Raw genomic sequence first — 20,974 nt, forward strand, 5'->3', positions numbered from 1 at the left:
TCAGTCGTGGATCCTCTTCGGGTTGCGGGGTTTTCGGACACCCCGGGGACGATACGTGGATTTCCTGCACTGGCAGGATGAAGTCACAGGAGCCATGTCGATCCGGTGGGCGTTGCGTCGAACTTTCTACCGCACGGCAGGCGCTGCATTGATTCCTCTCTGGAAGTCGGGCTGAGTCATTCCGGTTCGGCTGTGCGTCGTTCCGGAGGGCCGTGCGTCGAATTTCCAGTCGCTACGCTGGCGCTGTGTCGATCTTCTCGATGTGAAGTCAGGCTACATCATTCCGGTTCGGCGTGCAGTGAAATTTTCACCATGGTGCAGGCTGTGCGTCGTTTCTGGCAGGCTGTGCGTCGAATTTCGCCACACAAGGACTCCTTCTTTTGGAAGTGAAGTCTTTTTGGTCCTGAGACAAGCTCTATCCAAGCTCTTGGATAGTACTTCTTCACCACAGCCAGAGAGCAGCAACAGCAAGGCAGCAGTCCTTCACAGAAAGCAGACAGGTGAGACCTTTGGGCAGCCAGGCAGTTCTTCTTGGCAGGATGCAGGTTCTGGTTCCAGTTTCTTCTCCAGGAAGTGTCTGAGTTGGTAGGGGCAGAGGCCCTGTTTAAATACCCAATGTGCCTTTGAAGTTGGGGAAACTTCAAAGAGTGGCTTAGAAGTGCACAAGGTCCCCTTTCAGTCCAATTTTGTCTGCCAGGGTTCCCAGTAGTGGGTGTGGCAGTCCTTTGTGTGAGGGCAGGCTACTGTCCTTTGACATGCAAGTGTCAGGCCCTCCACCCTCCCAACCCAGGAAGACCCATTCAAAATGCAGATGTATGCAAGTGAGGTTGAGTATCCTGTGTTTGGGGTGTGTCTGAGCGAATGCAAAAGGAGCTGCCAACTAAACCCAGCCAGACGTTGATTGTAAGGCACAGAAAGATTTAAGTGCAGAGAAATGCTCACTTTCTAAAAGTGGCATTTCTAAAATAGTAATATTAAATCCAACTTTACCAGTCAACAGGATTTTGTGTCACCATTCTTGCCATACTAACTATGACCTTCCTACTCCTTTCAGATCAGCAGCTACCACTCAAACAGTGTATGCGGGCAGTTCCAATATTAGCCTATGAAGGAAGCAGGCCTCACAGCAGTGTAAAGACGAATTTAGGGGTTTTACACTACCAGGGCATGTAAACTACACAGGTACATATCCTGCCTTTTGTCTACACAGCTCCCTGCTCTATGGGCTACCTAGGGCACACATTAGGGGTGACTTATATGTAGAAAAAGGGGAGTTTTAGGCTTGGCAAGTACTTTTAAATGCCAAGTCGAATTGGCAGTGAAACTGCATACACCGGCCTTGCAAAGGCAGGCCTGAGACAGGGTTAAGGGGCTACTTAAGTGGGTGGCTCAACCAGTGCTGCAGGTCCACTAGTAGCATTTAATCTACAGGCCCTGGGCACATATAGCGCACTCTACTAGGGACTAATAAGTAAATTAAATAGTCCAATTGGGTATGATCCAATGTTACCATGTTTAATGGGAGAGAGCATATGCACTTTAGCACTGGTTAGCAGTGGTAAAGTGCGCAGAGTCTTAAAACCAGCAAAAGCAGTATCTAAAAAGTGGAGTGAGGTAGACAAAAAGTTAGGTGACCACCCTAACCACCCTAAGACTGTCAGGCCTTACATATATGAATTTAATGTTGAAAATATGAAAAAAATATTATTTTGTGGTAAAATATTTGTTGTAACTTTTTTTTTATTTTAAATATATATATATTTTTTTAAGTAAATCTATTGTAAATATAACTTTTTTGTAAATGTTAATGCACAATATATATATATGTGTATATATATATGTATGTATGTATGTATATATATATATATATATATATATATATCAAAACAAATCCCTTTCAGGGTTAGAGTGACGCATAAATTATGCAAAAAAGAATAGAGAACTCTGGGTAGTTCCCAAATTTAGGTGGAGAGCAGCTCTAGTAAGGAGCACTCTGCAACACCAGCGACACTGCCGAGCTAGATAGTGACAAAGTCTTTTGCCATTTATACAGCAAAGTCTTTAAGCATAGGTTTGACACAGTGTCAACCTTGCCGAGCTGTAAAATGACAAAAGCCATTTACCACTCCATGCACAGTATTACAGCTTTGGACTGGTAAAATACCGCCCAAGCCAACCTGGAATGAGTAAAAGCAACCCCTGACACGTGTTTCGCTCTCATTAGAGCTCATCAGAGAGGTTTAGCTTTGTCCAGACACAAGGGAGCACCCAGTATAAGTCAAAACAAATCCCTTTCAGGGTTAGAGTGATGCATAAATTATGCAAAAAAGAATAGAGAACTCTGGGTAGTTCCCAAATTTAGGTGGAGAGCAGCTCTAGTAAGGAGCACTCTGCAACACCAGCGACACTCTAAATTTGCTCACCTCAAAAGTCTGTTTATCCAGCAAAGTCTTTAAGCATAGGTTTGACACAGTGTCAACCTTGCCGAGCTGTAAAATGACAAAAGACATTTACCACTCCAGGCACAGTATTACAGCTTTGGACTGCTAATAATGTAGCAGCATTTGCCACTAGGTGGTTATAGTTAGGACCTGGCTTCTATATATATATGTCTTTAAGCGCTGCTAGACAAATCTTCACAAAATTTCCCCCAAAAATTTGACAGTCATGCGAGTTACTGTCTGGAAAGCTTTGTGGTGATCCGTCAAGCGTGGGCCGAGATAAAGGTTGGTGACATTTAGAGCATTTCATTTGTTTATTCCTATAGGAAAAACTGAACAGTGATGACTCAAAAACCACTGGATGGAATTACACTAAATTTGGCAGAAAGGTAGCTCTTCGCCCAGAAAGAGCCCTTTTTGTTATGTGGTGTAAATCCGTTCTGTAGTTTTTGAGAAATTTAAGGAAATCTAAATTTGTATATCTAGGGACGCGACGGATTCCCGAGCCCTCCTGATCTCGTGCTGAACTCTCATTGGCTTCCAGCGCTTCGACAAGGAAGTGTTGTCAGCCAAGCTGGGATACCGCTTGAGCCGAGTCCCAGACAAAAATGTGAGAAAAAAAATAGAAGAAAAGAAGCCAGGGTACAGACACCCTGGCTCCTTATCTCTGGTGCTGGGGTCCTAAAGGGACCCCACCCCCAGGGCTAAAAATCATCTTTAAGAATTTTTTTCACTGCGGAATTGTGACAAGGTTGCAAATCTGCGGTTAAAAAAAAAAAAAAAAAACCCCCACAAGCGCTGGCTCCTGCACTTGTTTTTAACTAAGCCCTGGGTGGGCCAGGTCCCGGGGGGGTGGAGGTCACTATTTTCTTTTTTCTAGGGGAGGCTTCCTGCCCTCCCCCCCAGCCCTGGGAACCCCGACTCCATGGAACAATTAATGTAATTTACACGGGGGAGCCCACATTCCAGAGGCTTCATTTTATTGACTTGTGGGGGGCAACGTGGCCACCTCCCCGGGCATTCCAAATATTGTGTGCAGGGGGTCCGAGCGGCATTCAAGCAGCTCCAGGGACCACCACCTCCCTGGGGCTATACAGAAAATATTGATAGGAGGTCAGTTTTGGACCCCCTTAGCTGCAGGGGCCACCACCTCTCTGGGGTATTCTTGGTCTGATGGCGCCACTGATTGCCCTGGGGACCACCACCCTCCAGGGCCAGCTCCTACTAAGTCCCGGGGTGCCCACCCCCAGGAGACTGATGTTTGCTGTAGTTTGGCTGCAGCTTTGAAGCAGCAGCCAAGCCACAGAAAACACTCTAGTTTCTGACAGCGGGAACTGTCAAGCAGGTATGCATGCATGCAGGGAATAGAGACAAAAGGTTTGCTTCAGCAACCATGGAGCTTCTACTTAAAGCAGCTCCTTGGCTGCTGAAGCAATGGGACCGTGGGGGAGCCTTGAGGCTTCCCGCGGTCTTAGATATCCCATAAAGGGCTCGTTATAAAATAAAAACAAAACTAAAAAAAAATATGTAGGGACCGCGGGGACGCCCATGAGGGCTCCAAAGCAGTCCCAGATAGCCCATAAAGGGCAACAAAAATATATATTAAAAAAAAAGAGGAATATCTCAGTGTGAAGGTTACAGACCTTCACACTGAGCATTGAGGGTTCAAGTCCAGCTGAACTAATTTCCCTCCTGTTTTTCTTTTTTAACTACAAATGTTTGAGCCTCATACTGAAAGGTGATCTTACTCTTTTTAAATGACAAATACATTTTTCTATTCAATTTGTCCAGAATATTCTCATTCTAAGTATATCATATATCAAAACCCCCCAAAAAACTCTTATCTCTCTCTCTCTCTCTCTCTCTCTCTCTCTCTCTCTCTCTCTCTCTCTCTCTCTCTCTCTCTCTCTCTCTCTCTCTCTCTCTCTCTTTCTCTCTCTCACCCTTTCACCCACTCACAGACCCAGTCAGACCCTCATGCACCCACAGACCCACTCAGACTCACACACACACTCACAGACCTACTAACACCCTCATGCACACACACACTGATGCACTCACTAAAACACTGATGTACGCACTCTCACACCCAGACAGACACTCTCACAGCCACTCTCACCCCCAGATAACCCTCTCACACCTATTCCCACACCCATAGAGGCTGCGGCCAATACCCCCTGCACACGGCGAAAGGGCTGTGCACAGCATGGGATTGGGTGGTTGGAGGGGTTGGCTGCAGGGTTGCCTCACAGTAGTGGAAAACGAATTTAGGAGTTTTCCACTATCGGGACATATAAAACACTTATGTACACGTCCTGCCTTTTGCCTGTACAGCACCCTGCCCTATGGGTTACCTAGGCCCTATCTTAGGGGCGATTATATGTAGAAAAAGGGGAGTTTAAGGCTTGGCAAGTACTTTTAAATGCCAAGTCGAAGTGGCAGTGAAACTGCACTCACAGGCCTGAGACATGGTTAAAGGGCTACTTATGTGGGTGGCACAATTGGTTCTGAAGGCCCACTAGTAGCATTTAATTTACAGACCCTGGGCACGTGTAGTGCACTTTACTAGGGACCTATAAGTAATTCAAATATGCCAATTGGGGATCAACCAATGTTACCATGTTCAAGGGTGAGAGCATATGCACTTTAGCACTGATTAGCGGAGGTAAAGTGCGCAGAGTTCTAAACCCAGAAAAAAAAAGTGTCAGAAAAGTGGAGGGAGGCAGGCAAAAAGTTGGGGGATGACCACCCTAAGGCTGTCAGGTCTAACAGGATCTAATCGCCCAGTGACGCATCACAGCCTGTATAGATACTGTCACTTTGAATCAACGTATCTGGCTCTAATGTTATGTTTTTTGAAAATTCACCTTAGTTTTCATCTTGTGAGCACCTTTGAACACCAAGCACTGTAGTGTAGCAGCGAATTACTTTACTTAACTGCATAGAGAGTGTTCTTTTCTGTTCTGTGCAATTTATTTTTGCTTGTGACTTAAAACAGTTTTTGGAGTATGGATTTGTTGTTATTTTTAGGTTGAGCATACAAGCAATTTGACCTGTACTGTGGGCTTTTAACCACGCCCATGTCACGCCCATCACTTTCACTTGTTCGTGGGCTTGCCTTTCAAAAATAACTTGATGTCATTGGTAATTGCTTTACGTTTGTCCCGCCTTGAGGCTGTTTTTGTCACGCCTTGCAGACTGCCCCTGTTATATGGATTATTGCAGTATTACCAATATACTTCAGCTTGGGCCAACAATTTTTTGGGTCTCTCCCATTCATGGCTCTCACAGTCCGAACAGGCGCTACGGCGTGAACTCGATCAGTGGTGTTGAAATGCTGGGCATATTGTTCACAGTTACCTAATTTCTTGTGGCTCTTCCCTTAAAACACTTGAAATTGGTAAGTGATTTATATAAAACAGAAATCCTCAAAGCGAAAGCGGCTCTTCGGCACAGCAGGAGAGCTGATACTACAGTATTCACTGCATTCAGGAAAACTCGACCCATAATGCTTTGCAAGCATTCTTTTTCATAACATTTTTGCCCATAACCCAGCCTGAGGTGGTCCTAGCACAATGGGACCATCACCAAAACGTTCAGCACAACACACTCTTTCTGTCATCTCTGGGTCCCCACACTACATTAATGGGGACCACAAAATAATAACCCCTTCCGCCATTCAATGTCTTTTTAAGCATTCTCATGGTTGTAACTTTTATTTCACAGCTGGGAATAGCTTGTGTTTTAACCTCTTGGTTGCCGAGGACGAGGTGGTTACATCCGGTGGCGCGGCGCTCAGATGCCACGGACGTAACCACCTCGTCCTGGACCCGGCCCAAAGGGGAAGCGCTACATACCTTGGGCAGAGATGGAAGGGGAATCGCTTCCCCTTCCACCCCCGCCCCGCCCCCAAGTGACGTCTGATGACATCCGCACGCGATCAGAGGTCACCTCCTGTGCTAAGCATTTCTTTTCCGCTCGGGAAGAGGGGGCAGGCAGAGACATCAAAAGAAAGGAAAGCCATTTTCTTTCTTTTGATGTAATTCTGAGCATTTCTGCAGCCCAATCACGATGCAATCGGGCTGCAGAAATGCCCACTAGACACCAGGGATTTTTTAAATTTTTTTATTTGTGTGATAAGGGGAGAGGCCCCTTGGGCAAGGGCCGCTCCCCGAGGGGAAAATAATAATTAGCCCTTTTCTGCCCCCGGGGGTGGGAGGGGCAGAAACCACTTAGGCACCAGTGATTGGTGTGTGTGTTTTGTTTGGAGGGGCAGCCCCTTGGGCAAGGGCCACTTGCCATGGGGGCACATTGCTGTTGGCCATATCTGCCCCTTGGGAGCAGATCTACCCATTTTTGGAAGGCCTGTCAGAGACCAGGGAATATTTTTTTCTCAAAATAAGAGGGTGGGGGTATGGCCATACCCCCACCCCAAATGAATGGGGCCAAAGTTGTTCTGCCCTCCATTGGGCAGATAGGGCAATTACCCCCGATCCACACTCCGGGGGGGGCAGAAAGTCTACTAGATGCCAGGGAATTAAAAAAAATACAAAAATAGTGCGGTGGTGTCTACCAACCAGTATGGGCATGGTTATGCCCCCACCCCAACTGAAGGGGATAACAGTCTTTCAGCTCTCCCCGCACACTAAAACATCTTATCCCATGGCAAGCAAGAGGACAATTGATTATTTTGGGTTTTGGTTTTACATTTAGGCCATGAGAGCTTGGCTAACTCTCAAAATCGTCCCACTTGGAATGGTGAGGGTTGCACTTTTTGGTTTTGGGACGCTACCATGTAGAAAAATCCACAAGACCTAGACACATCTGAAAACTAAACCTTCTGGGTGAGTCCAGGGTGGTGTGCTTGACATGCACCCCGCACCATTTTCTTACTCACAATGCCCTGCAAACCTCCAACTTTGCTGGAAATCACACATTTTTTCCAAATTTTTGTGATGGAACTTTCCCCAATCTACAAAATTCCTACCTCTCATCTATACCGATGAAAACTTTTCTCCACTTGTCAGCCTAAAAATGTTTTTTGTCAGACTGGCCTTTTGGACCCTGCTTTTGTTCCCCCTCAATTTTGACATTTTTTTGGCACTTTCCTGTCACAGGCACTTGGCCCACCTACACAAGGGAGGTATCATTTTTACCGGGAGACTGAGGGGAACGTTGGGTTGTTGGAAATTTGTCCCGGTGCGGTGATCCCACAGAGAAATGTGGGAAAAATGTGATTTTTGTTTTTGTTTTTTTGTTTTAGCTAAATTTGAGGTTTGCTGAGGATTCTGGGTAAGACGACATTGGGGGATCCATGCAAGTCTCACCTCCCTGGATTCCCTCAGGTGTCTAGTTTTCAGGAATGTTTGGGTTTGATAGGTTTCCCTATATGGCTGCTGAGCCCAGGACCAAAAACGCAGGTCCCCCCGCAAAAACAGGTAGTGTAGTATTTGATCATTTTGATGTGTCCACATTGTGTTTTGGGGCATTTCCTGTCACGGGCGCTAGGCCTACCCACACAAGTAGGGTACCATTTGTATCAGGAGACTTGGGGGAACACTGGGTGGAAGGAAATTCGTGGCTTCTCTCAGATTGGAGAACTTTCTTTCACCGAAGTGTGAGGAAAAAGTGTTTTTTGGCCAAATTGTGAGGTTTGCAAAGGATTCTGGGTAACAGAACCTGGTGAGAGCCCCACAAGTCACCCCTTCTTTTATTCCCCTAGGTGTCTAGTTTTCAAAAATGCGCAGGTTTGGTAGGTTTCCCTAGGTGCCGGCTGAGCTAGAGGCCAAAATCCACAGCTGGGCACTTTTTCCAAAGAAAACAGAGCTGTTTTGTGCAAATGTGATGTGTCCACGTTGTGTTTTCGGGCATTTCCTGTCATGGGTGCTAGCCCTACCCACACAAGTGAGGTACCGTTTTTATCGGGATACTTGGAGGAACACTGTGTGGTAGGAAATTTGTGGCTCCTCTCTGATTCCAGAACTTTCTGTCACCGAAATGTGAGGAAAAAGTTGTTTTGGCCACATTTTGAGGTTTGCAAAGGATTCTGGGTAACAGAACCTGGTGAGAGCCCCACAAGTCACTCCATCTTGGATTACCCTAGGAGTCTAGTTTTCAAAAATGTGCAGGTTTAGTAGGTTTCCCTAGATGCCAGCTGAGCTAGAGGCCAAAATCAACAGCTAGGCACTTTGCAAAAAAACAGGTTTGTTTTCTTTGGGATGTGTGATGTGTCCACGTTGCGTTTTGGGGCATTTCCTATCACGGGCGCTAGGCCTACCCACACAAGTGAGGTACCATTTTTATCGGGAGACTTGGCGGAATGCTGGGTGGAAGGAAATTTATGGCTTCTCTCAGATTTCAGAACTTTCTGTCTCCAAAATGTGAGGAAAAGGTGTTTTTTTTGTTGGCCAAATTTTGAGGTTTGCAAAGGATTCTGGGTAACAGAACCTGGTGAGAGTGTCACAAGTCACCCCATCCTGGATTCCCCTAGGTGTCTAGTCTTCAAAAATGCACATGTTTGGTAGATTTCCCTAGGTGCCGGCTGAGCTAGAGGTTAAAATCCACAGCTAGGCCCTTAGCAAAACACACGTCAGATTTCAATGTAAAAATTTGATTTGTCCATGTTGCGTTTCCTGTCGTGAGCATTAGGCCTACCACGCAAGTGAGGTACCATTTCTATCGGGAGGCGTGGGGAAACACAGAATCACAAAACAAGTGTTATTGCCCCTTGTCTTTCTCTACATTTTTTTACTTCCAAATGTAAGACAGTGTGTAAAAAAGACGTCTATGTGAGAAATGCCCTGTAATTCACATGCTAGTATGGGCACCCTGGATTTCAGAGATGTGCAAATAACCACTGCTTCAACACCTTATTGTGTGCCCATTTTGGAAATACAAAGGTTTTCTTGATACCTGTGTTTTACTCTTTATATTTCAACAAATGAATTGCTGTATACCCGGTATAGAATGAAAACTCTTTGCAAGGTGCAGCTCATTTATTGGCTCTGGGTACCTAGGGTTCTTGATGAACCTACAAGCCCTATAGATCCCCACAACCAGAAGACATAACGGTATATTGCTTTCAGAAATCTGTCATTGCAGGAAAAAGTTAGAGTAAAACGAGGAGAAAAATTGCTGTTTTTTTCACCTCAATTTCAATATTTGTTTATTTCAGCTGTTATTTTCTACAGGAAACCCTTGTAGGATCTACACAAATTACCCCTTGCTGAATTCAGAATTTTATAAACTTTTCCGAAATGTTTAGCTTTTTGGGATCCAGCATTGGTTTAACACCCATTTCTGTCATTAACTGGAAGGAGGCTGAAAGCACAACAAATAGTCAAAATGGGCTATGTTCCAGTAAAATGCCAAATGGTTTTTGAAAAATTGGGTTTTCTTATTCAAGTCTGCCTGTTCCTGAAAGCTGGGATGGTGGTGATTTTAGGACCACAAACCCTTTGTTGATGCCATTTTCAGGGGAAAAAAACAGAAGCCTCCTTCTGCAGCCCTTTTTTCCCATTTGTTATGAGGGTCTAAGCCCAATCTGCCCCAAATAGCCAAAAAAGGCCTGGCACTTGAGGGGGAAAATGCCTGGCAGCGAAGGGGTTAAGGGCCTTGTTTGTAATATCATTACTGTAGGCCTGCTACCCCTGAAAATATGTTATGGACTATGCCCTCTAGGGTCTACATATATGGTTACTCTGTATTATTTGTTGCCATTTTCTTTTTGTGTGGTTGTGCCCTATAGGGGCTAACTATATAGATACATGACCATGTTTCTTACAAATGCTATTTTCATCTAGGGGCTGTTCTAAGCATTACAGTTGTATCAACATCTTAAAATATTTGTGGCAATGAAACTTGTCCCATAATGCTTTGCAGGGCATTACTTTTTCAAATCATTTTTGCTCTTATCTCAGCCTGTAGTGGACCTAGAACAACGGAACCACCTTCAAAACATTGACCACAATGTGCTCTTTCTGTCTACATCATCTCAGGGTCCACACACTATGTTAGTGGGGACTCCTAAATAATAACCCTTCCCACCATTCAATGTTTTTTAAGGGCTAGAACTTTTGTTTTACAGCTAGGAGAAGTTTCAATTCAATGACCTTGTTTGTAATATCATTGCAGTAGGTTTGCTAGTCCTGAAAACTGTCCTGTAGTGGCTAAGTATATGGTTACACTGCATGCCCTTCTCCTGTTTATTTTCATGGGGTTATACCCTTTAGGGGCTAACAATATGGTTACGTGACCATGTTTCTTACAAATTATATTTTTGTTATGGAGCCCTGTAAGGACTGTTATGAGCATTACAGTTTAATGCCAAACATGTATTTCTGATAAAGGTTTAAATGATAATTGTAGATGTTTTAACAATCTCTTCTTATTACAATTATGAGCATAATTCAGGTCAATTGAACATCCTTATTACACCATAACTGTTTGAACACTCTTGATGTGTTTGGGTGACCCTTCTAGTTTATTTCTCCTCTGTGGCTGTCGTGTATTTATTGGGGGACATGTGTTAGCCAGCCAGCAACTTTGATGGTGGTGTGGTGAAAGTGGTATTCTTTTGGAATTGGCATGGCAGATTTAAATTAGGATGCTGAATGGCAGCATTTTCATTTTTTGCTGCAGATAGAGGAAGAAAGTAAATGGAAGTGCTTTAGTTATATGCAGGGCCACTGGAATTATATGGCAGGAAAAGACGGAATTATGGGGCAGGGTTGACCAATTTATGAGGCAAGAAAAGTCCAGTTATGAATTTACAATGCCAATAGCTCTAACGCAAGCAAACGTGAGACCTATTGCATTGCAAATGCTTGTTGAGGTTTGAATTAACCATTGCTTTTACTGCATCAGAACATTGTTCTCCTTATGTCTTAATTGTCCTTGATTCCAGGTCATATAAAAGGACAGCTCCTTTCTTTTCATAACTAGTTTCTGAGCTGCAGCAGCACAGAGGGGGGCTATGTTCATTTTTGTTAGCTTGAGGGCTTTCATTCAGCCCACGTGTAACTCGAAATATCTTTGAGTTAATTCAAGTTTTGCTGACAGCAGAACATAGAAACACAATGAGGCAATGACTGCCATGCTTTTCCGAGCACTGTTGTCTTCAAAACATGCATTAAGTTTGTGATATTTCAAGTTAATGTATGCACTCGAGACACCAGAAAGAAGTGCACAAACTTGTTCTGCACCAGCAGAGAAAATGATATCATAAGGCCTCAGGGGCCATATTACAAATAGGGCCCACTGTCTGTTTGCATCCGGCACATCTGTTTAAAGGGGACAGCGACAGTGCACCTATTGCACAGTATGGGCAAAAGTGTGCATTTTATGGAAAAAAATAATACCCTCTGCGACCAACTTACCCAAATACTACAGAGCAGAAAAAGGAACTAAACAAATGCAGCTGTTTCTCTGTTTTTCTTGCTTCACTGTGGTTGATCAAGTTACTTTCCTCAGCGAAGCAAGTGGCGCAACCAGCACACAATGTAGCTGTGAAATGAGAACTCGAGTAACAAACCACTCTTACTGTGGATTCATAGCCCTTCCCTGTTATTTGGTGGGAAGAGATGGGTGTTAATAGACTTGGTACCTTGAGCTAGGGCCAGTAATGGGCTACTCCTCCTTTATGGGCTGTCTCCTGCAGCTGTGGTCCATAGTTGCAGAAAAGAGTAATTAACAGTCGTTATTGCCCGCACGTGTGGGCAGTGACCATTAATTGATAAATGTGTTTCCTCATAACCATTGAATTTTGAATGAGATCCTTTCAGATGGATATCACGTCTTGCGAGCGATGCAATATAAGTGACACTGTCTCGGAATCCATCTTGATGTAGTAGTTACAGGATATTCCCCCCTACACAGTGTCAGTGGCTGCATTGGTCTAGATCTACTCTATCCAATTAAACAGTGAAACTAAAACAAATTAAATATTGTTTTACAGGAAGAAATGCGTACAGAAGCGCGGCGTAAGAATCTACTCATTCTCATTGTACATTATTTGATGCAGGAAGGGTAAGTGACATTCTGATGTGTATGTCTGTTAGGAGAACCTCTAGAATGTTGAAATGTTGGTGTTACATTACTTCTCCAAATCCTTGCAACCAAAATGCGGTCACAAATCATTTGAATTTCACCACCAACTCCAAGTTGGTGGTAACCCATTCACAAATGGGAATTGGTCCCTAAGGGACCCCTTCCCCTTTCAGAATGGTTGGAAAAATATTTTTTTAAGAGTAGACATTGGACCCTTGGACCACTGTTTAATCTTAACCAGTGATTTTTGCCATTTCCAATGGGTTGCAAACTGAGAACTGCCTTATGAATATTAATGAGGTAGGTCTATTTGCAACCCACTGGGAATTGCAACAAGTGTAAAACACACGTTAGTACATTTGTATTTGCGATTACCAAATAGCGAATCGCAAACATTCGCTATTTGGTAATTGCAAACCTTTCCCTACGTACATCTAGCTCTTAATCTTTCACTTTTACTAATACATTCATACTGTGTAGTCTAGTGCTCAACCCAATCGGTGGCAGTCCTCTCGTCTCTCTCCTTTTGAAGATGTCCACCCTCAAAGTCATGTCCTCCCACCCATAAACAAACACTTTCCTTTCCAACTTCCCTTCTTTTATGTTATTCTTACTAGGATGATTGTAGTACCATTAACCATTTGTGACTGCTGCTACTATGAATGGTACAACTAGTGCCAATCTCCTAGTCCTAAAATTCTTACTCTAGCATAAGTACTACTGATGGAGCTGCTGTTGCACCTACTACTACTGATACAAGTACTCCTGCCCCCAGTACTACTTTTATTGTTACTACAGCTATTGGTACTACTAACAGTTTTTTTTTGTTACCATACCTCCAGTTCTGCTAGTGCTGCCATTGCTATTGGTAGGAGTACACTGAGTACTACCAGTGCTGTTTTTGATTGATTCAGTTAATGTCAGTGGTACCAGTACTATTTGTACCTTTCTAGTGGTGCTGCTACAAACATATCCAACTAGTGCTCTTTATTGCTGGTAGTTCTTTTTATACAATTGCTACTACTACCCCTAGTGCCAGGACTACTATTTCTGCTGCTACTGTTTGAGGTACTATTATACATGCTAGAACTATTATGTACTGTTAGCACAGGCACTACTATTACTGGTACTACCAAGTCTAGTGCTACTGCTAGCACTAGTATAACAACTAGTGCTAGTAGTGGAAGAACAAGCAAAGGTGGATGTAGTTCTGCTGGTATCAGTGGTAGTAGAAGTAGTAGTAATAAGGGTAATAGTAATACCAGCGTTACTAGCAGTATTGTTGATGGTAGGACTGAAGATTGTGTGACTAATTGTTTTTTTAAAGGTGTAATTACAATGGTTGCAGGTCTTATTTCAAAGTATTTATTTCAGTGTTTTACTTCAGGGGACATTCTTTCAGATTTATATATTTTATATTGGCAAAAAATAACTTATGGTGCTTTTATTTTGCTGACCCCTCACTACCCCTAAACACCATCCATCCCTGACCCCTCACAACCCTAAACACATCAATCGCTGCCCCCAAAAAACCCTCACCAGACCTAAACTACACAAAATCCCTGAACTCTAAAAGCTCTTTCTACCCGTAAACTCCACTCATCTCAGGAACCTAAAAACCTCGCACTATACCTAAACTACACCCATCCCTGAACACAAAAAGTCCTTTCTACCCCTCCATGTCACCTATCCCTGAAACATAACAACCCTCACTACCTCTAAACACCTCCCATTTCTGGCCTCTAAACCGAACCCATCCCTGAACCATAAAAGCCCTTCCTCCCCTCACACTGTACACATCCCTGAACTGTAATACCCCCCTCTACCTCTAAAGTGTAGCCTATCCTGAATTTTAAAATGCCTTTCTACGCCTAAACCCCACCCAGCCCAGACCCAGTTAAACCCCTCATCACACCTAAACTCCACCCATCCATGACCCCTAGAAACCCGGAACCCTAAAACCCCTTTCTACACATAAACTCCACCCATCCCATAATCCTTAGACCTCCCACTGCCCTAAGCTCCACCCAATTCTGAACCCTAAAAACTTTTCACCACCCCAACTGATCTCTATTCCTGAACCTTAAAAACCTGCACCAGCCCTAAACTCTGCCCATCCATTAATCCTAAAACCCCTTAACACCCCTACACGCCACCCATCCCTGAACCCTAAAAGCACCTCATACCCCTAAACTCCAATCATCCGGGAATCCTAAAATACCCTTACCACCCCTACACTCCACCCAATCATGATACCTAAAAAACCCTCACCACCCCTGAACTCCATCCATTCCTGACCCCTAAATACCCTGATCATCCATGAGCATTACCCATCCTTGAAATACAAAAAACGTTACTAGCCCTGAATTCTACCCAAGTTCAATGTAATTTTGTATTTTTCCTTAAAATAATATTTCCTTTAAAATGTTTCCTTTAATTTTGGATTAATTTGTATTTCCTTAAATGTGTCTTACCTTAAACTTGTTTTTTTCATGATTTGGTTTCCTCCAATGTGGTTTTTCAGTTTTTCCATTAATTCCCACATATCAAGCAATAGTATCTGCAGTGGAAGAAATAAAGGCAGCACTAGTAGTGTTCACAACAGTGGTAGTTGGATTTGTTTTAGCATTAGCCAAAGGATCGGCATGAATAGTGAAATATGTAGCCTGTGTAGTAGTACCATTAGCAGTATTAGTAGTAGTGTGTAGTATTAAAAACAGCAGAATTGATATCATTGGGTGTTGCAGGATTAGTAGAGGTAGTATGATGGGGTAGACGGGTGGGATTTCTAGATATTTATATTTCTGGAGGTGCAGAAAGATGCAAATAATATGCAGGTATATTTCTACACATTGTATGAAGGCAGAATCAAAATGTATATAATTTTATGTTATGATACATGCAGGAGCATGACTAGTATTTAAACGTGATATTGGAAAACAAAAGGGCATTTAACCAAATGCTTTAAAACTTTGCTATTGTGACTTTATAGACATAATGTTCTGTGATTCTTTGTGACTTGCTGTTTCATGGGTTGAAGACCATTAACTAAAAGAAAGTCAGGCCAAGCAGTAACCAACCTTAACAAATTCTGTAAACCTAACTTCAATGTGCTGCCACATTCAAACACAGGTACACACAAATGCTCTTTGCATTAGCACATGTAAGCCTGCTGCCTCATCCTCCTGATGTTGTTTTTCTAAATGGAAAACACCAGCAGCACCAGTTCCTTTAAGGAACACAGAATGCTTAAACAATGGTTTCCATTTTGAAACATAAATAGAGGGGTCGTAGACCGCTGTTCCTTGCAGACCATCATCCCTGTGTTTGTAGCCAATCACAGAGGGTCGCAAAATGCGTCTGCCTTATTAATATTCATGAAGCAGGTGATAACGCGTCCAGCCCTTTTAAATTACCTGTATCTGGACACGTTGGAGGTCGGTGAACCTTTTAACCGAGTTGGGTTCTCCTCATCCTAGAATAGTCGGATCACTTAAATCAATAATCAATAGCTATTGTAATCGATAGCCAATACTCAATTAATAGATCAAAATAACACATTAGAAATCAATAACAGTTGGTATTTCGACGCACCATGACTTTTCAGTCATGAATAACCACATCAGTTTATTTCAAGTTAGTGAATTGATTTCCCTATATTAACAAAGCTAAAACGATATATATGAGTCTCAAAACCAAATGATATATGTATACGAACATTACTAGCTGTCCATAGCGGCGGAAGAAACGTAATCTACGCAAAATCTGAATTATAATACATTCAGTTATGGCAATGCAAATCACTAATATTAGTAGTTGAACTTGACTAATTGCATACATCGGTCAGCATAACAAGATTTCAATTCAACATGGTGCATCAAGTGAATACCTTAACTAACCTCTAATTAGCATTGGCATGTGGGACTTCATGCAAAATGAATTTAGTCAACACAAATTTGGAAAACTTCTAGCTTGGGCCCTATAAAATAGCAGTTGGTACCTAAAAGGAAAAACACAATGCATAATACAGTTATCCTTTCATAATTACCAAATACAATCAGCACACAAGGAAAGTCTTCGTCCTTCAGGTACCGGTTCGGTCAGCATGGGGCAGATCTCATGGGGCAGAATTAAGGGCAAGTTTTCCTTGCAGCAGCAAGGAGAATGGGGCAAAGTTACTGCATGGTCAAGACGGGGCAACATTAAAGTTAAAGTCTCTAGGGTGAGAATTCTTAAAGTCTCTTTCTCTGGAATAGAGAAAAGGGCATCAAGATGTCGTCTAAGATGGCATCTGGCATTCGGCTTCAAAGATGGCATCAAGGAAAATGGCTGACTTCTCTTTGTCCGGTGGGTTTAAGTAAGAAACATTCCAAATTCTGCAGAGTCTTCCATTGGAGGGTTCATAAGGTGGCTTCAATTTGACCAATGAATAGTGTCTTTCTCCTAGTACTCATTTATGCATACATTGTCCTTGGAGCCTTGGAACACAAGTTACAACGATTTTGCCAATTAATTTTATCACAGTGCTTTTATTGTCCGTACCTGCAGGAGTTGACCTTGCATCAAAAGGGATGCAACCATCCTAGCACGAAACCTTGAGATAAGTGTATTAGCCATTTCTACTGGAAAAATACAACCTTTAAATGAAATAATATGCTTTTGTTAGTGCAAGTGAAAACCACGCAGTTGAATTTGAGACCAGGCGACTAGGCCAAAGCCTCTACTAAATTTAAGCTAAGCATAAAACAGTTTCAATCAAGAAAATCATAAAACACATTTGCAGTTATGACAGATTACTACATTTGTCAATTCTTCATGATTAATTAGACTTGTTTATAATAATGGCGAACTACTCCGTGGGCACAATTTCCCACGTACATTATTTTTCTTTTCTAAAATCATTCTACCTTATACGATTTTGTTACATGATATATGAATATATGTTAGTCCTTCTTTTTCTGCGTCATCAATCCCTCCTCTGATGACTAATTATGTCATCACATCAAATCTACCCACAAAGTTTATTCCAATTAAAATTCTGTTTTAGTAATTCGGCACTTCAGTCAATTCCCTCTTTCTTTTGGTTCCCTTTGATTTTTCTCTGTATATTTCTACCATTTTGTTTTCTATTTTCTCTTCTCTTCTTCTTTTGTTTCTTGCTTTCAATATTTTAATAGCTTTCCATATTCCCCAAATGCCTAATAAACAAATTAACACTATTAATATTCCTTTTACTATTTTCAATAATAGTCCGTTCCAAATGTTGCTGAGCCAATTTCCCACGGAAGCAAATCCTTTTTCAACATTCTCCCATACTCCTGGTTCTTTCAATTCTTTCAAATCTGCACTTTCGTTAGTTAAGTTTGTAAGCGTTTTTCTAATTTGCCCACTGTTGTCCGGAATATAAGTACAACAGTGACGTGTACCAAGCATTTTGCAAACACCGCCATCCTTTGCTAAAAGAATGTCTAAGGCAAGCCGATTTTTAAGAGTCATAGCTCTTTCTGCAGCAAGTTCAGTATCCATCAGGATTATAGCCCCTGAGAATTTTGTCAGCATGTTATCCACAATAGTAGACAACTTTCGTATTTTAATTGAATTCAATATGACTCCTACTGAAGGAATCACTGCTCCAAATATATCTCCTACCACACCAGAAGCTGTCTCTCTTTTCTGAACATGATATGATTCAGACAGCTTTGGAAAATTCTTTAAGTCGTCCAGTTGATAAACCTTTGGGAACACTATTCCCAAATAACATCTCCCATACCATCCTTTAGGAAGGCGATAATAGGCGTTAAGTCCACAAATATAATATACCCCTGGAATAACTGGGTCTTGTCCATTCAGCATGAACGTCCATTTAGGTTGAAACAAAAACGTATGTTTACATTCACTCGTTCCCACAAAAACTGTGTCATAATATGATTTATGTCTATGTACACAGAATCTCCCTACGTGTAATGTATCTAAAGCTTTTGCCGTCTTTATCGCGGCAAAAGCATAGTTATCTACAGATGTCCTCTTGTGTAATTCCCTTTCTAATTTCTCCTTCACCTCTTTCCTTCTATCGTCAGTGCGATCTAAAAAGCTTATCTCCATTGGTGAAAGCAAGCATGTAAGGTTTTCTCTGTGGCCGTGATCTGTGTGAAAAGGTGACAAAGGCTCAAAGAAACCCCTCATCAATTTTATATAGTAATCCCTTGCTACTTTACTCAGGTACTCGATTATGGGGATATATGCAAATGTAACATCCTGATTGGAATAAAAGTAGTGAATATACTCCTGGCCATAAAATCTGGTCATTATTAAACTACATGTAATTCCGTACGTAAGAGGCATGCTATGATATGTCACCCCTTCGACTACTGAGGTAGGTATTTGTGTGCATACATAACAATCTTTCGCATCCATTGTCTCAACATACTCACTCAACAAGCGATAGAAAACGTTGGACAAAAGTTCCTTCTTATCATGCAAATGTCTTTCGTCTTGTTCGAGTTTCTTCAAAGGAGTTAGTTCAGTAATAGGTTTAGAAGTAAAAGCATAATTCGTCTTTCTCTCATTCTTTCCATGCATTCCAAGAATTATTGCTACAATGATTAGTACACATGCAGTTATTAGACCTATACACACGTATTTACAACACTTCATCTTATGTCCCTGTGTAGTGTAGCCTGTCATGATCTATATAGAGTCAGAAAGTTGAAGACACTCTTTCAAATCAGATTTGCATATATAAATATATATATATATATATAAAGCTGAACGAGTTCAACGTTCACACTGTTTTCTTTAGCAGCTTAGTCTCTTATCGGTTAGCAGCTTTGTCTCAAAATCGGTTTCAAAGTCAATCAAGTAAGCTATGTCTTAGCCGGTTCAAAAGTCAATCAGATTGTTAATGTCTTATTCAGTAATGTTCATGGGATTTTGCTTCTCAAGTGCCAAAATGAAGTTCTGCTTCTTCATTCTCAAGACTGAGAGATAGGAATTCGTCTGACCAATCGTTAGTGGCTATGTATGCCCACTCCGGACCAGAATATCTTCTGCTCGGTATTCTTTTCCTTTTCAATTTTGCATCTCGTTTTGATTCTCTCTCACTGGTACTTTCTTCCTTGGCCAGGTCTTTCTCTTCACTTGGTGTTGCTATTGCGACAGGCACTTCTTTTCTTTTCTCTTTCAACTTTGGCCCTTCACCTTCATTTGATAATTCTTTAGTCCTTAATTTCACTGGCGATATGCTTTGTCTCCGTTTCGCACTGTTTTCTCCTGAAGGCCCTGCAACCGGTTCTGGATGAGGTTGAACAACTTCACCCTGTCCCGCCTCCTTTTCTTCCCCTAGGAGCTCAATCAGGTTTTCCTTTTCTTTTCCTGTATCGGCTGATTCTGGGAAAGCCCTCCTCTGATCAGGCTCTCCTGCTCCTTCACCTGTCGCAGGCTCTTCGTTACCTTCAGGATCTTTGTCACTTTCCGAGGTTTCTCCTCCGATCTGGGCCTGTTGTTTCTTCCTCAGAAAATATCTCTCCCTCCTCTATTTCTGCTTGTTCGCCTCCAGGTTCTCTTTGTTCTGTCTCAGTGCCTGGTACTTTCTTGTCAGTCACTGGCGATTTCAGCGCTTCAACTTCCTCTTCTGTGGGGCACGTCACCCTTTTCGCGTGACTGGCGTGAATCCAGTTGGGAACTCCCGCACACTTCACAGCGGTGGTAGTTGTCAGAATCACTTGAAAAGGTCCTTTCCAACGGGGTTCCAAACACGACTTCCTCATGTGCTTCTTTATCATGACCCAGTCACCTGCTTTCAGGGCGTGTCCTAGACCTTGGATCGGTGGCAAGGTGGTTGCCTCCACCTGGTGAGAAAAAGAGTGTACCACATCAGCTAGACCTTTACAATAGTCCAACACCATATCACCTGTAATATTCAAAAGAGCATTTGCAGGAACTGCTGGAAGCCTCATGGCTCTGCTCATGAGGATCTTGTGTGGGGACAGTCCAGTCTTTCTATCAGGGGTGTTTCTCATTGACATTAATGCCAAGGGCAATGTGTCAGGCCATTTCAAGTTTGTTGATGCACATATTTTCGCCATTCTCGATTTCAAAGTGCCATTCATTTGCTCCACTAGTCCTGATGCTTCAGGGCGGTAGCTACAATGCAATTTTTGCTCAATGTTCAGTGCTGCAGACAGTAATTTTATTACTTCATTATTGAAGTGACTTCCCCTATCTGATTCTAAGGAGATCGGGAATCCGAAACGTGGTATTAGTTCTCTCAAGAATAGTTTTGCAACTGTAAGGCTATCATTTCTACGTGTGAGGTATGCTTCAATCCAGTGACTAAAAATACACACAATCACCAACACATACCGTATTTTCCGGCGTATAAGACAACTTTTTAACCCCTGAAAATCTCCTCAAAAGTCGGGGGTCGTCTTATACGCCGGTATACGGTGTGCTGAAACTTCAGGGACAGGCGCCCTGTAGCTGAGCCA

The 20,974-nt window shown here is 42.5% G+C and overlaps 1 protein-coding gene across 1 annotated transcript in view; it reads left to right on the forward strand.

Annotated features, from left to right (window-relative positions):
• The window catches only part of KATNAL2 (katanin catalytic subunit A1 like 2), a 266,628-nt gene that overhangs the window by 31,484 nt on the left and 214,170 nt on the right, over positions 1-20,974 (forward strand). The window contains exon 2 of the mRNA XM_069218894.1: positions 12,397-12,467. Within this exon, the coding sequence (XP_069074995.1) occupies positions 12,397-12,467 (71 nt within the window). The remainder of the gene's footprint in view (positions 1-12,396; positions 12,468-20,974) is intronic.

This window comes from Pleurodeles waltl, chromosome 1_1, assembly GCF_031143425.1.
Source record: "Pleurodeles waltl isolate 20211129_DDA chromosome 1_1, aPleWal1.hap1.20221129, whole genome shotgun sequence".
In the NCBI taxonomy this organism is placed as follows: Eukaryota; Metazoa; Chordata; class Amphibia; order Caudata; family Salamandridae; genus Pleurodeles; species Pleurodeles waltl.